The 14,124-nt window shown below is 36.3% G+C and overlaps 2 protein-coding genes across 7 annotated transcripts in view; one reads left to right on the top strand and one right to left on the bottom strand.

The window, feature by feature from the left end:
* Positions 1 to 39: 39 nt before the first annotated feature.
* LOC103480154 (V-set and immunoglobulin domain-containing protein 1) lies at positions 40 to 6,873 on the bottom strand. Its single transcript, XM_008435011.3, has 7 exons — positions 6,024 to 6,873; positions 5,597 to 5,751; positions 4,663 to 4,876; positions 3,484 to 3,648; positions 3,268 to 3,384; positions 2,377 to 2,500; positions 40 to 2,266 (listed from the first exon to the last, which is right to left on the bottom strand). Exons 1-7 carry the CDS (start codon positions 6,073 to 6,075, stop codon positions 1,615 to 1,617), a joined length of 1,479 nt encoding a protein of 492 aa, XP_008433233.2. The 5' UTR covers positions 6,076 to 6,873; the 3' UTR covers positions 40 to 1,614.
* A 3,514-nt stretch (positions 6,874 to 10,387) lies between these two features.
* pou2f1b (POU class 2 homeobox 1b) overlaps positions 10,388 to 14,124 on the top strand; it is a 24,061-nt gene continuing 20,324 nt past the window's right edge. For 3 of the 6 annotated variants that reach the window (XM_081602070.1, XM_008434912.3, XM_008434896.3), the window contains exon 1: positions 10,389 to 10,517. In XM_081602070.1, the coding sequence (XP_081458196.1) occupies positions 10,472 to 10,517 (46 nt within the window). In that variant the 5' untranslated portion in view covers positions 10,389 to 10,471. Of the gene's footprint in view, positions 10,518 to 14,124 lie in introns of all 6 variants that reach the window. The other 3 variants (XM_081602075.1, XM_008434957.3, XM_008434922.3) reach the window with 2 other exon arrangements.

Genomic DNA, 14,124 nt, shown 5'->3' with positions numbered 1-14,124 from the left:
ACTTATTAAAAAGAAAAAAAAGGTTTTACTGCACACTAATGGTGTCATCCAAAGTAATTTATTAATCTCGATATAAAAATGCACCTTGGTTGCACAGAACATGCACAAAAATCACTACAAATGATTGATTAAGTCACTTAGCATGGATTTTGTGGAACAAAACAGAACATCCTAAATCAATTTTTTATATGTGTGATAGACATATGAAAAAAAGAAAACATAGTATTTACAAAATAAACTAAGATTACAAACATTATACAAATGTCCAAATACAATTATCAAAGCAAAACCTTAATTAATCATTTAAAATTTCAGTATACAGTATATCTTACATTGTAGGTTGATAGTCATATAGTTTGGCTCTTTGCACTAACATGATTAAAGATCTTATTATAAAAACTTTTTCTAACATAAACAGGCTATACAACATGCAAACATAACATTATGCCATAATCATCCCTCATCTATTTCTTTGCAAGCAATAAACTTAAATTCACTATGTATTCTGACATTTTCTAATAAGAACAATGATTAATGTCTTTAACAATTTGAGCTGCAGAAGCTTCCCAGTCCTCTGTCTTTTGATAGATACTGACCACTGCAGACCTCGTGCAAGAACTGAAGTTTTAGAGATGCATTGAACCAGTCCTGTAGTGATCACAGTTTTTGGAGTCCCTAAATTGGCCAATATTTTCAGCTTCCAACACAGCAGCTATGAGCATTGCATTTCTCCTTACTACATCTTGCAGAGGAACCCACACCCTTGTTGAAATACAAGACCGACAGCATTGCAAATCACTTCAAAACCTTTTCCACATCTAATGCGTCTTATCCTGTGTAATTCAGTAAAAAAAAAAAAAAAAAAAATCAAATTTCACATCACAAAAAGTTATAATTTTCTCAGGATGTGGAGATTTTTACAAACCACTGTGAAACTTACTGAGGATTAGGCGCTATGATGAAACAAATGATTCACTCTTCCTTTCAGTGGCTGTAATCTTATGCCATGGACTGGTGGATAATGACACTAATTGTACACTTGTATCTGTATTTAGTGCACAATTTTAGTATACAAAGCTATTTTAAACAGTGAATTCATGTTTACTTTGCCCTAATTGGCATTTAATTATAGAAAGATGGGCTACCAAGAAAAACCAGCTTTAAGTTGTAATTTTCATGCAGGGGAGTTCAGTAAGTCTGGATCACAAACATGAACTATTTTAAACTAAATTATTGCTGAGTCTTAAATAAAAAAAAATCCCATTCAAGACATAGATAACCATGAACAATAGTACCTTTCTTTATGTCATAAGCTCAAAGGGTCAAAGGGTAATGGCCTGTACGTGTGTAGCGCTTTATCAAGTCAGAAGACTCCAAAGTGCTTTACTCTACATTCAGTCATTCACACAGAGATTGTGATGAGCTACATTGTAGCCACAGCTGCCCTGGGGCAGACTGACACTCAGTGTCACCAGGCCTTCTGACCACCAGCAGCAGGCAAAGAAGGTGAAGCGTCTTGCCCAAGGACACAATGACTGAGACTTACTGAGTACTCTTTAGTGAAGAGTATTCAGTAAGTCAACATTAAACATATACATTTTTACATTACTTATCTCAGTAATCAATGCGATCACGGTTACCACGGTACAAGTCTTGGTCACGGTAATCATCAAGTCGATCTCGACTTCCAGAGCGAATACGTTGATCATCAAGACGATCTCTACTGCCATGGCGATCTCGCTGATCATCTAGACGATCCCGACTTCCGTAGCGTTCTCTTTGGTCGTCAAGACGATCCCGACTTCCGTAGCGATCTCTTTGGTCGTCAAGACGATCCCGACTTCCGTAGCGATCTCTTTGGTCTTCAAGACGATCCCTACTGCCATGGCGATCTCGTTGGTCGTCGAGACGATCCCGACTTCCATACCGATTGCGTTGATCGTCACGATCTCGGCTTCCATAGTGATCACGTTGATCGTCCAGGTGATCCCGGCTTCCACGATAATAATCCTTCCGATCTCCTTGGTAACGCTGGGAATCTATATCACTACCCTTTCCGTCGTGCCTCTCTAAACCACTTCTATAACTGTGCTGGTCATCATCAAACGTCTTTCCTGCTCCACCTATGGTGTAATTGCTTTGAGGAGCAATATCTTTGTCTTCATTCTGATCAGGCTTCTTCTTTTCAGTGTTTGACTTGTCATCCATGTATGGCTCTCCCACTTCAGGACCTTCTTTGTCATAATACACCTTATCTCCATTGGGACTAAAACAAGGAACAAAGACATTCTAAATGGTTACATGACTTTCACACAGAAAACTGTAAAAGCTATACATTTGTTGATTTGCTAATTTGATTAGCAAATGACTACATACCCCTCCTCATCAGCCTCGTTTTTATTCTTTCTTCTGCAGCAACAGAAAATGATAATCCCCAGAACCAGAAGACCAGCAGCAACTGCTGCAATTATAATTCCAGTGGATGCAAAGCTCACACTTTCTAAGAGAATAAAACAGAAAAGACATTACTCCATCTTTGACCTGTTTTGACAAAAAAGACAGATGGATACAACAAGAGAAACTGAATCAGGCAATTTGAGTGATAACAGTCTTAAATGTGGTAATATAAATGCTATTGTAATAAAGTGTGGATATTAACCAATTTATGTTGGTCTACAATTTTATTGTTGTGAAAAAAATAGACATTCTGGCTGAGATTTTTTAAATAAAATTGTTCTTTAAGATTCTTTCTGAATAAACATAGTAATTTGATTTGTTCTCATAAAAAGATTACATGAGATTTTATTTAGCTGTCAACAACTTCCTTTTTAACCTCATTGAATTATTCAAAATGCTTTTTTAATGCCAGATAACTGTTTTGTGTACTTTTCTACCTACACAAAACAAAAAATGAAGGAATACAATGACTTGAAAAAGCAGAGTACATAAAAAAAAAAATTCACATTACAGCTACAATCAATGTATTTGATTGGCATCAAATACATTGATACAAATATCAATGTATTTTATTGGGATTTTATGCTATAGAAAAGTACAAAGTGTTGGTTATGCTAGATTTTATTCAGGGTTCTCGGAGTAAAAAGGAACTAAATCAAATGTACACTAGACTTTTCTGTCTTTTATCTGTGAAATATCCTGAAACTGTTTTTCTTCCACTTCACTGGTTTGCTCTTATCATTAGCACATGATGGAAACTGATCTGGTAATCATACAAGTTGTTGGATTGAAATGTCTTAAAATACTTACGAGGCATTACAGCTAGTGTAAAGTTGCAGCTTGCAGAACCAATGTTGTTCTTTGAAAGACATATAAAAAAGCCAGACGTCTCCTTTGTAATATTGAAGAGAGACAGAACTCCATCCTCTGCAACATCATGCATGTTAATCAGAATATGGGCAGCATTCACACCAGCCCGAATCATAAACATGTTTCTTTAAAACATGTTTGGTTTTTAATGCATACCCTGTGTTGTCTTCGGGGGAAATGGTCTTTGAAGGTTTTCAATACTGTAGCTCGTCCAGGAATAGACGGGAGCTGGGGAACCCTCCTCAGACTTGCAGGTGAGTGTGATGTCAGCAAAATACTCTGCTTGTCCCTGAAGTGTGCAGACTGGTTTAGAGGGAGGCTCTGAAATGGAAAATGTACAGGATTTAAACATAAACTGCAATATAGAGTCTGTTTTCCATCACTGATATAAATACAGTCAATCTGTAAAGGACACCCTTTATTCTATCTTCCAACAATACATAAAAAAAACACGAACAATTTACGTAAGAGTTCAGTTTACATGTTCTTTGCAACATTTTATATAGCACATTGCAGTTTAACTGAGGGAAAAATCACACAATGTATTACATAATTGTGATGTGCAACAATCAAAATAGGTGGTTTCCAACATTTGTTTACAACTAGAGCTTTGAAAAGGCTTTTGCAGCTTATAAAAGGGTTTTCTCCAGTACTGGACGGTATTCATCTCCAGTCAACTTACCATCAACTATCATCCATTTTCTTTTCCTGATGAAGAAAATCATCCCCAGTGCGTAACACTGCAGATTTTGACAACAATAAATCGCTTTCTTCCACTTTACAATTACGTGCTGATCTGTGTTAGACTGCAACATGTAATCCTATTAGAGTACATTATATTGTTGTAATGTAAAAATATTTTGAGAAAGATGAAGCAATATGACTATTTTTGCAAAGTATGCTTTTACACAAAATAGCAAGAGTATGGCAGGTGAAGACTGAATAGGGTAAAAAAGGAAATCTTGAGTAGATGTCGTTTACTCCGATGACATCCAGAGTAAATGACTGATCACAGCAGAACAAACGAAACACAAACTCAAACACTGAATACAGTGAAGAAAAATATGGAAGATAATAATCCCCTTGTAAATAAGCAAATCTTTCATTTACTGAAATAGAAATATTTGTTTCCAGTAAAGGTCTTACCAATTTAAATAAAAAAAAGGGGTAATATTGTCAATGCAACCTCTTTAAATGTGTCTCTATGACGTCAATATCCCTTCTTCTCCATTCGAGTTTAGGAGTTTAACTGAATATTTACACTCAATGTGCATTTATCTATAATTGTAGACAGACAATCAAGAACCTAAAGCTCAGCCTTGCGTCAAATCTCACCTAGAACTAAAACAGAAGTAGAGGCGATCGGTGTTCCCTCGTCATCGTTGGGGATTCTGACGCTGCACTGATAATAGCGGCTGTCTTCCATGGTCAACTTTTTCAAGAGGAGCGTCGCTACTCCATTGTCCACATCAACCACCAGGGTGGCTCTTCCTTCATATGATGGAGCGATGTCAACAGGACTGTTCGGAAAGAAGGAGGCCACTGCTTTCTGCAAGAGGAAAAATGCAGATTTGATAGTAAAGGATAATCCATAAGTTGCTACAAGCCCTTATGACAATACAGATTCATCATAGTGATAGCTGTTACATAATTTCTAATATTTATTCTAACCTTTATCATTTCCTCAGTTTAAAATACTTTATGTGCTCTTATCGAAGAAAATTTACAAAGAAGTAGAAAACAAAATGTGTTGAATTAAAGCTTACTGGGGTATTTTCTTTTTCTGACCCATATAAGCAGGACTGTAGTTTTGTGACTCATTCACCCATTCATCATCCACCAGACAAAGGTCGCTACCTCATCACATCCAATAAAAGCACGAATCAGATTTATGTCACTGCATAGACACTACGATTCACTGAAATTCTTAAGGCAAATAAATGTCATAAACCTGTTAATTTCCTGTAGCTTCAGAAGTATGGACTTCTTTGTGTTGGTCAGAGAAAATCACAACAAAATACATTAAAATTTGATGGTTGTAATATGATAAAATGTGACCAAAATGAAGTTATTTGTTTTATATAGGACTTTAAAACTTCTCCAAAGTTTTTCAATTGATAACATCAACCGAGTGATCGACCGATCCATAGTTTCCAAAGTGAATTGGTTTAGATTAGACCCTTTTACTGTATCGTAAACCTGCGATTTACCACCAACGTACTAGAAACAACCCAGAAAACATCTCTGCTTTAGATTTTGTACATCTTACCGATGGGGCACCCACAACGTCCCATGCCAGGACAAAGTTTTTTTTGATAGGGTTAGCAGGGGTGAAGGTACAGGTCAGTGTAACATCGTCTCCTTTTGCCACCCTGTATTCCTTTTCTTTGATAGACACTTGCACACTCCAGCAGCAGGGGAAAACTACAAAACAAAAGAATAAACATGATAACACACGAATAATATCTCTCGATGTCAGTAACTTTTTATTTCATTCTATTTATGGGCAGTGAAATCTTGATATTCATTTGAAATATTATTTTAACCAACTGACCTCTTTGTAGTAAAACATGATCCTGCTTTAAGTAGCACAGCAATGAAAGAGTTACTGATTAACAACAGTGATACTACCGTAAAGGTGTGGCAGGGGCTGTTTAACAAAACCCCCCAGAAATGAACAGAAACATAAAACCTACCTGCCAGTAGAAGAATTAATTTTTGCCATCCGAAATGCCTTCCCGTTGTCATTTTTTTAAAGTTGAAGACTAAAACATTCACAGACTGTAGAGACTTGAAGCAGATGCTCTTGGACGAGGAACAGGAGCCTGCCTAACCTTTACGGTGAACTCCTGTGTCACCTGGGTGTGGAGTAGTTGACTCTTCCAGGTAATGAGTTAGCAATATGTGTCACATGTCAGTCGACGTCCAATCGCTAACCTGCTTTTGTTTGAAGTTTGACTTGCAAAGATAAGAAAAGGGGATCTACCAATCAAACAGAAACCACAGACAGATTTTGTCTGATAGACCAACAATAAGTTGTTCATCAAAGGAAAAAGATAATTTTGTTACAAAGACAAAGGTCTAAAAAGTGTTGCATGCTTGTGTAATGTGTCCCACTTAGTTAATACTGTGCTCCAGTCACTAATGTCACTAATATTTTGGCATTTTGTCCTACATGAACATAAGTAAACCTCAGTCATATTCATTTCGTTTTACTAAATCTGACACATTATCCTTTAAGAAAGACCTGTATTACCTGCATCCATCTTCCCAGCTTTGTACAGCATGATGCTGCCACTGCTATGTTGTGTAGAGTGCCAGATATAGAGGGATACACAGACTTTATCGTCCTATAAAGGTTTATAGAGGTTTAGTATTTAAGTCAGCAGCTGGTGTTGTATACCATTTGACCTGCAGGTAGCACCATTGCGTTGAAAATAGCACAACGTCACATTTAAATTAATGAATATTATTGCTGAATTATGACGAGTGTAAAAAGCTCATAAATGTAAAAGACAAATGGGAAGCTCTTTCCTTGATTTGCTGAACCTATTCTTCAAAACTTGTTGCAATAAATTGAAACCAGAGATCTGCAGTTATATCCAAGAAATTAGAACATGAGATCTAATATTGTTTCTTACTGTCTCATATAAAATCAGGATAAACTTTCCTTGTGTAGGGGAAATTATGTCATAAGTGACTGTATTTTTGTTTTGGAAAAATATGAGAATAATAAGTATATTTTTGCCTCTTAAACTTTGAAGGTGTCATGATTTTGGGTTGCTTGAATTAGTTTTGGGTTTTGTTAATTTCTGTATTCCTTGGTTCCTTTTCGTTCATTAGGTCACCTGTGTTTCTGTTTTACTTTGGTTCAGTCCTTTGTTAGTGATTTTAGTTTATTAGGTGAATTTGTGGTGTTTATTTCTTAGATTCTCTAGTTTTATCATGTTTAGTCATTCTTTAGCGTTAGATTCATTTCCTGGTCCCCAGTGTGCGTTCCCTGGCTCCCATTTGTCTCTTCCTTTGTCTTTCTCGCTCCCCTCACACCTGTAACCTGTTAGCTCATCAGCTCAGGTCAATTTTTTCCCCCAGTGTTCATCATCTCAGTATTTAAACTCTTCTCCTGCTTGCACTCTTTGCTGGTTCTTCCTTTTAAATCCCAACCATTCCTGTTTACCTGCCGTTATGCGCCTCATGTTTCTGGTTCCAGTTTTGTACGTGTTTTTGTAATCTCCCAGCTCCTTGCAAGTTTGTTTTTTCACAATTATTTTCATTAAACCTTCACCGTCCATTTGACATCTGTGCCTGTGGGTCCACTTCAACGTCCACACACAACATGACAAAAAGTTTGGATCAAGTTCCTTAATATTTGACAGAACTGCCTTTTATTCCTTATGACTTGAGTCAAATTTGGGGTATTTTTCAACAAGTTCCTCACAGTAGTTTAGAGATTTTAACCAATTACTGATTACTGAAATTATGTGATTTATTCAGGATTGAAGGCCACTTACCACGCCCACGTTTACTTTGACACACATGCAGAAATCATTCAGAAACTAGAGAGTACAAATAGTTTGGTCTATTTACACTTTGGAAATGTGTAACTACAATGGATGTTCCAGGTTTTTATATAAAGTCATGCATAGTTCTTAGCATTATAAGTCCTTGAATTTCTTTCATGGTTGGTGTGTTCATCAGATTACAACTTTTTGATCTATTTATGCTTACTGGTTAAACTTCAAGGGGTTTTATTACAGTTCCTGTTATTTGTTGCCAAGTTCCAACTTGTTTTAGAATGAATTAAAGCAAAACAGAAAAAAACGTACACATCAGTTCAATGCCGTGAGTGAAGAAAGAGGTGTAATTTAATGGGCTTTAGTCCAATTTACTTTTATGGGTAATTCGCAGGAAGTGGTGGAACGTCAATAAAGTTATTTTGGCTTTACATCCCTTTATATTGGAGAAGTGAAACTGTCTTTCTGTGGTCAAACAGAGGTCAAAAACTCTCTAAGATGTTATGTTTGAATATAAATCATTTGTCTTTTTTCTTGCTCATAAACAAAATTCAAAAACAGAAAATTCTGTTGCTTACATTCACGCATTAAAATCTGTAATCTCTACCATTATTCAGATCAGAGAACATTTTTCATCCAATGATCAAAATAAATCAGCAGTAGAGATCTGAAAACCCAAAATGTGGTTGAGCAATTGAAATGTTGCTAAAATCCAACTAAACAAGAATAATGCTCCAAAATGTCTCAAAAACCATTAAAGTAACTTTGGCTTTTCAATGCTGTTTAATAATACAGAGACAATTTATGCAAAAAATAAAAAAAATAAAAAATCTCATCTGGAGGCACTTTGCGAACAAGAAAAAAAAGTTGGTCCAAATCATATCTAATTATAGAGACAGATGGATTAGTTATATGTAGATTTGATTTTCTGCAAATTAAGTCAAATAAGTCCAGTCCATACTAATACAATGCAGTCAGATAGTTAGAGACCTAAATTACTTACAGTCCAAATCAAATTATAAAGCAGTCCAATCAAGTTCAACTAATTGCAAAATGGCAGTTGGTTGAAAATGCATCTAATCCTGGATGATTGCACATTCACTCTGCAGCAATCCCCCTATGAGATCAAGTATAAGGCAACAGTGGAAAGGAAGCACTTCTCGCCACTTAGCATCAGCAACCATGTGACAGATCTTTGATGCTATCACCTGGTAGAAGAACTCACAGCAGAGATTACACTTTCTGAGGAAACTGAAACAAACAACCTTCCAACGTCCTCACAATACGCAACAGAGTCTGGATTCATCTTCATTTCAGCTTGATGCTGCAGTATCCACAATAAGACAAAAAAATAGGTACTGCAGGAGACAGAGAGGAACTTGAAGGTTTGCTTGGAGTGTCCCTCCCCTTTGATTCAGATTATTATTAGACTTTTTGTACATGCTTCATCTGGTTTGTGTGTTTTAATCTAATTTTAACGGTAATAATAAACTGATTGCACTTAATATGTTACAACAAAGAAAACAAAAAAATTACCAAATAATCTTAAATTTTATTTCTCGATATTAAACTTTGTGTTTAATGACCCCTGCTAGAATATCAATGGTAGCTGATTCAGATAAGCAATGATTATTTTGCTTTCTCTGCTACAAACTCTGAATACAAGTTATGGACAAATAAATGATCTGTGACAAAGAAACAAGTCTGTCTCAATGTGTATATAATCAAAAAGTTCATTTATTTTACTCCAAAAAGGGGAACTCATGTTATATTGACTCATTACAGAGTCTTTATCTCCATTAATTTTGATTTTAATGGCTGGTAGATAATGAAAATCAAATGTAGTTTTTCAGAAAATGTGAATTTCACAAAAGCATTATAAAATGGGATTATTATTAATGCAGACATGTTAGTCTAATGAAAAGTGTGCCTATGCACTGCATCGTAAATGCACTTTTTGACAAGCACCATGATTGTGAAGCCTTTGAGAGTTCAGTCCTAAATATCTTGCGATATTTCTGATAATTTGAATTTGAGGTTTTCATTTTCTGTAATAATCAAAATTAATGTTTAAAATATCTTATCATGTGAAATGAATTTATATGAGTTTCACATTTTGAATTTGATTACTACAATAAATCCACAGGTGCATTTATTGAGATGCACCTGTGTTTGTGTGATTAAAAACTGTCAGCTCAGGAAGTCAGCCTGTTTTGAATAATCACTCCAGAGACGATTTTAAACTTTCAGGTGTTCCCTCCGAGGCTTTCTACATACAAATTCGCAGCAAGAGGGAAACTGTATTATTTATGTATGTAAATATGCCACAGCTCACAATAAATCGAAGAGTCTGCTATGCCTTGTTTCTTCTGTTTCTTTATGTAAACATGAGGCCTAGACTTTGTATTTCTTGTTGAACGTATATTTCTATGCGGAACACAACCACCGTTTTTAACGTGCTACTTACCATAAAGTACAACAAGGTATTTGTTTAGTAGTGTTTCACTGTGTGTGTGCGTGTGTGTGTGTATTGCTGCTGGTGTGTGTGTGTAGGTGTGTGTGTGTGTGTGTGTCTGTGTATGAGGCAGGCAGGCAGGCTCAGGGTTGGGATTTCGGGTTAAATATTCAAAATGGCGGACGGAGGAGCAGCGAGTCAAGATGAGAGTTCAGCACCAGGTAATGATTACAGCATTTTACATATTCATACTCATATTCAAACTGCGTTACTCGCAATTTATGGTTGCAGAATGCAGATGAAACACAGAACGACCGGCCGACGCGGACCACATTAGGCTTTGTTTTAGTTTACACACAGCTAGCTTAAACTGTAATTTGACAGAGGAGGAAACTAGCTGTTGCAGTGCGACGGCAGAAATACATGGAAACATGCCTCCCCCCTTTGTGTGATTAGACGGCCCGTACGCCGCTACATATTCATACCTCGGTCGACAAATACAACTTAGCATATTTTATTAGTAATCGCCGTCGTGGCTCGGGTTCATGTGTAGCGTATATATCTGTTTTCTAGTGGCAGTTGGCTTGTAGTCTGTTAGCGTTAGCTCACCGGCTAACGCTTGGCTTTGTGTTGATGCCCACAGTGAGGCTTTTGAGGGAGCTTTGCATATTCATTTTTTTTTTTCCACCGGCCGGGCAGTGGCTTTGCGCTCGTTTCTTTTACAACCAGGGCGTCTCGGAGATATTAATCTAAACACAGCACACATGGCTTTCATTAGGAGCACAGTGCCATCTCGGTGTGCCTCTGTTCGACGTGATTTTTTCCCCCCTCTTCTCTACAGCATTTTGCCTCTGTCTTTTGTGCTCGGCGCAGCGGAGCCACAGCAGCAGCCTGTTGTGTTATTCATGCAGGCCTCCCTCAGCCAGAGTGCGGAGTTCAGCATATTTTACACACACCAAATACATGTCAACACAACACTTTAAAGCTATTATCATCTTTTCTCCTAGCATAGTCATCATCTAAGTGGCTAGTATCAGTCCAGTCGTGCTGAAGCTAACTTTAGCTTCGTAAGATGCAGCTGTTGTGTTTTTAAGGGGTAATATAAGCGGTGTTTTGAAAGAGTTGGTCTGTGCACTTTTCTGCTTGAATTGAGACCTGTTTGTGTGGTGAATCTGTAACCGAATATAATTTATTCTGTTCAGCCCTCGTTGCTTCTGAAGGATTGGTTTTGAAAACTTAATGTGATTTTTTTTTCTTTTTGCGGCGGAAGGTTGTCTTTGGACTTTGTGAAGCTGCACTGAATTCAGAGGTTGTACCTGTGTTATCCCCCCAGGCACAGGGAGGGGTGGTGAGGCCCACTTCCGGAAGGCCACAGTAATAACAGGCAGGAGGTTTTTTTGTGTGTTTTTTTTTGTTATTCTCCATGCTGGTTTCATGACCGGGCAAGACACAGCATGACAGCACTATTTTACTCCATGCTGTTACACTTCTCATTTAGTTTATTTTAAACTCACAAACCCCTTGAGAAGGGTACATTCCTACCCACTCCTTTTTGGACATGGGAGTTAGAGTTAATTAATGAAGACGGGCTGTACTCTTGTGACATTGGCTTTTATACAACTTCATTTGCTTTGCTTAGGCTTTTCTTTTTCAGCCAAAAATTCCTTTCTGCATATTAAGATTTTTTTAAACTTTTAACTGAACAGAATCGATTTTGATTTGTTGCGCCACCATTTTTGAGCAATTGTGTCTCTGTTTACAATTGAAATCTTTGAAAATATCTGATCCAGAATCATACAAACCCAAAACTTACGTAATATTTTTGGGAAATTACCATGATATGTTTACAAAATGATACTGGGCTCTGCCTTGGTAGGGGTCAGTTGTTCTGAAATACAAGTTTTATTTGACCGAAATGTTGAAAATGTTACATTTTCAACATTAGAAAGTTTGCTTTGAAATACAAATTGTTGGCAAATTCTGTAACTTGCACAAGCTATTTAAAATTTTTTTGATAGAAATCAGATAAAATTAAGCATGCACTACCAAATTGGTTGACATATGACATAAAGGTTGATGAAAAATGGTTTTTGGATTATTTTTAAAAAATTACTCTATGTAAATCAAACGTTGTTTTGTTGGACTAAATATTCAAAGATAAACTCTAACAATGAATGACTTTTCTGGCATTGTATTTTTACAACACTACTTTGGTATAATGGCGTTAAAATAGAGATTAAAAATGTGTGGTATTTATTGTTCTTATATAACACAGCTTGCTAAATGTAGACATTTAACAACTTTACCTTAATAAGCACAATGGGTCACAACTCCTTTGGTTCAAAATCAAAATCACATTTTGGTTTTGTGTTTTTGTGACTAGAAGTATTTTCAAACAGCCAAATTTGTCTCATGCAATCAAATAATCTTCAGTCACTCAGGCGTTCTCTGGCATCTCATCTCACTTCTAACGGGCCGGTGTCCTATAACTTTTAGATGTGTCCTTTGCCCAACACACCTGAATCAAATTGCATAATTAGCTCCTCAGAATACAGTAATTTCTACAGAGTATTGGTCGTAACCTGCTGGATTCAGGTGTGTCGAAGGGAAAAATTGCAGGACATTGGCTGGCAATTGGGACCCCTGTATTTAAAGAGCTTTAAACCACAGAAGCGACATAACAGAAGATTTTAATGTTTTTAACTTTTTAAAACCTCAGTATACCTTGGCAAATATTTAAGAAAATGTTGCTTCTGAGGGGACAGTGTTGCCGTTATTATAAACAGCAGCCACAGACTCTCTGACTCTAAAACACATAGTGGTATTTATTAAATTTTTTTCGTCTTTTGGCTCAAACTAAATATGCTCACAATAATGTTATAGTATTTGAATGTGCAAAAATAGCACTCAAGTACCCGAATGCAAATGCTCGAGATGAACGGATAACATGAAATATCAGCAGAAGAAATGAGTGAAACCCACATGAAAACTATCTTTGGCTCAGATAGCTGCACTCAGATGGAGTTTGTAATAATAACGAAGGTTATTTGAGCAAAATGGAGATTTATTTTTTTGCTCGGTTATTTTCGTAGAGATTTTTAATTTTTTTTAAAGCTCTACTTAAAAGTGCTGGGAAGTGTTTTCCAAGTCTGAATGTGTACGGGGAAAATAAAATGCAGAACAGAATAATATTTGCATAATACTACATCTCTGCCTTATCATTTTGTCTCATCCATTCATCCCATTTGTGGAATCCATATTTAAAGCCTGGCAACTATAAGATATGTGCCATGAATTGATATTGTATGTGTTTTTTTCCCGAAAAATGGCTACGCAGTGGTAGCGCTGGAGATTTTTGTGTGGAAAAATGTGAAATCTTCATGTTTAACGATGTGTCTGCTATTTATTTAAATTGTATTTTTCTCCAAACTGATTCACTTTCAAAGTACAAAAACAGTCTCATGCATTTAAGTGTCAAATTTTATGTTTCAAGATCCTTAATTAAATTTACTGCGTTAGGGATTGCCAAAGAAAAGTTAATTTGCTTATGTCTCGCATGTAACAACACTCTCATAAACGCTAGCACTTTAATTTTTTTCCAGTAGCATATTTGCAACTGTAAAAAAAAAAAAAAAAAATTATGTAGAAAAAAGAAGGACTCGTATTAGATTGAGGTTCTTAAATAACAGCTGAGAATTGAATGTTTCCCTCAAACTGGAGCTACTTTTTCTCATTTAATCAGTTTCACAGTTCCACCCTCATTCTAGCCTTGTACTTTCATCATGAATATTCATTGTTGTAAACATGGTTGTTATGAATAATGCAACA

Source organism: Poecilia reticulata, chromosome 2 (assembly GCF_904066995.2).
Source record: "Poecilia reticulata chromosome 2, P_reticulata-male-v2, whole genome shotgun sequence".
Lineage (NCBI taxonomy): Eukaryota > Metazoa > Chordata > Actinopteri > Cyprinodontiformes > Poeciliidae > Poecilia > Poecilia reticulata.
The sequence above is the reverse complement of the archived record's forward strand: the minus strand, read 5'-3'. Positions and strand labels throughout refer to the sequence as shown.

Bases quoted from the DNA above. Each gene is read 5' to 3' on its own strand.
- LOC103480154 (XM_008435011.3), bottom strand. From the start codon at position 6,075: ATGACAACGGGAAGGCATTTCGGATGGCAAAAATTAATTCTTCTACTG. The intron at 5,752-6,023 runs GTAGGTTTTATG...TTTGTTTTGTAG, and splicing joins ATTAATTCTTCTACTGGCAG to TTTTCCCCTGCTGCTGGAGT. The intron at 3,385-3,483 runs GTATGCATTAAA...ATGATGTTGCAG, and splicing joins TCCCCCGAAGACAACACAGG to AGGATGGAGTTCTGTCTCTC.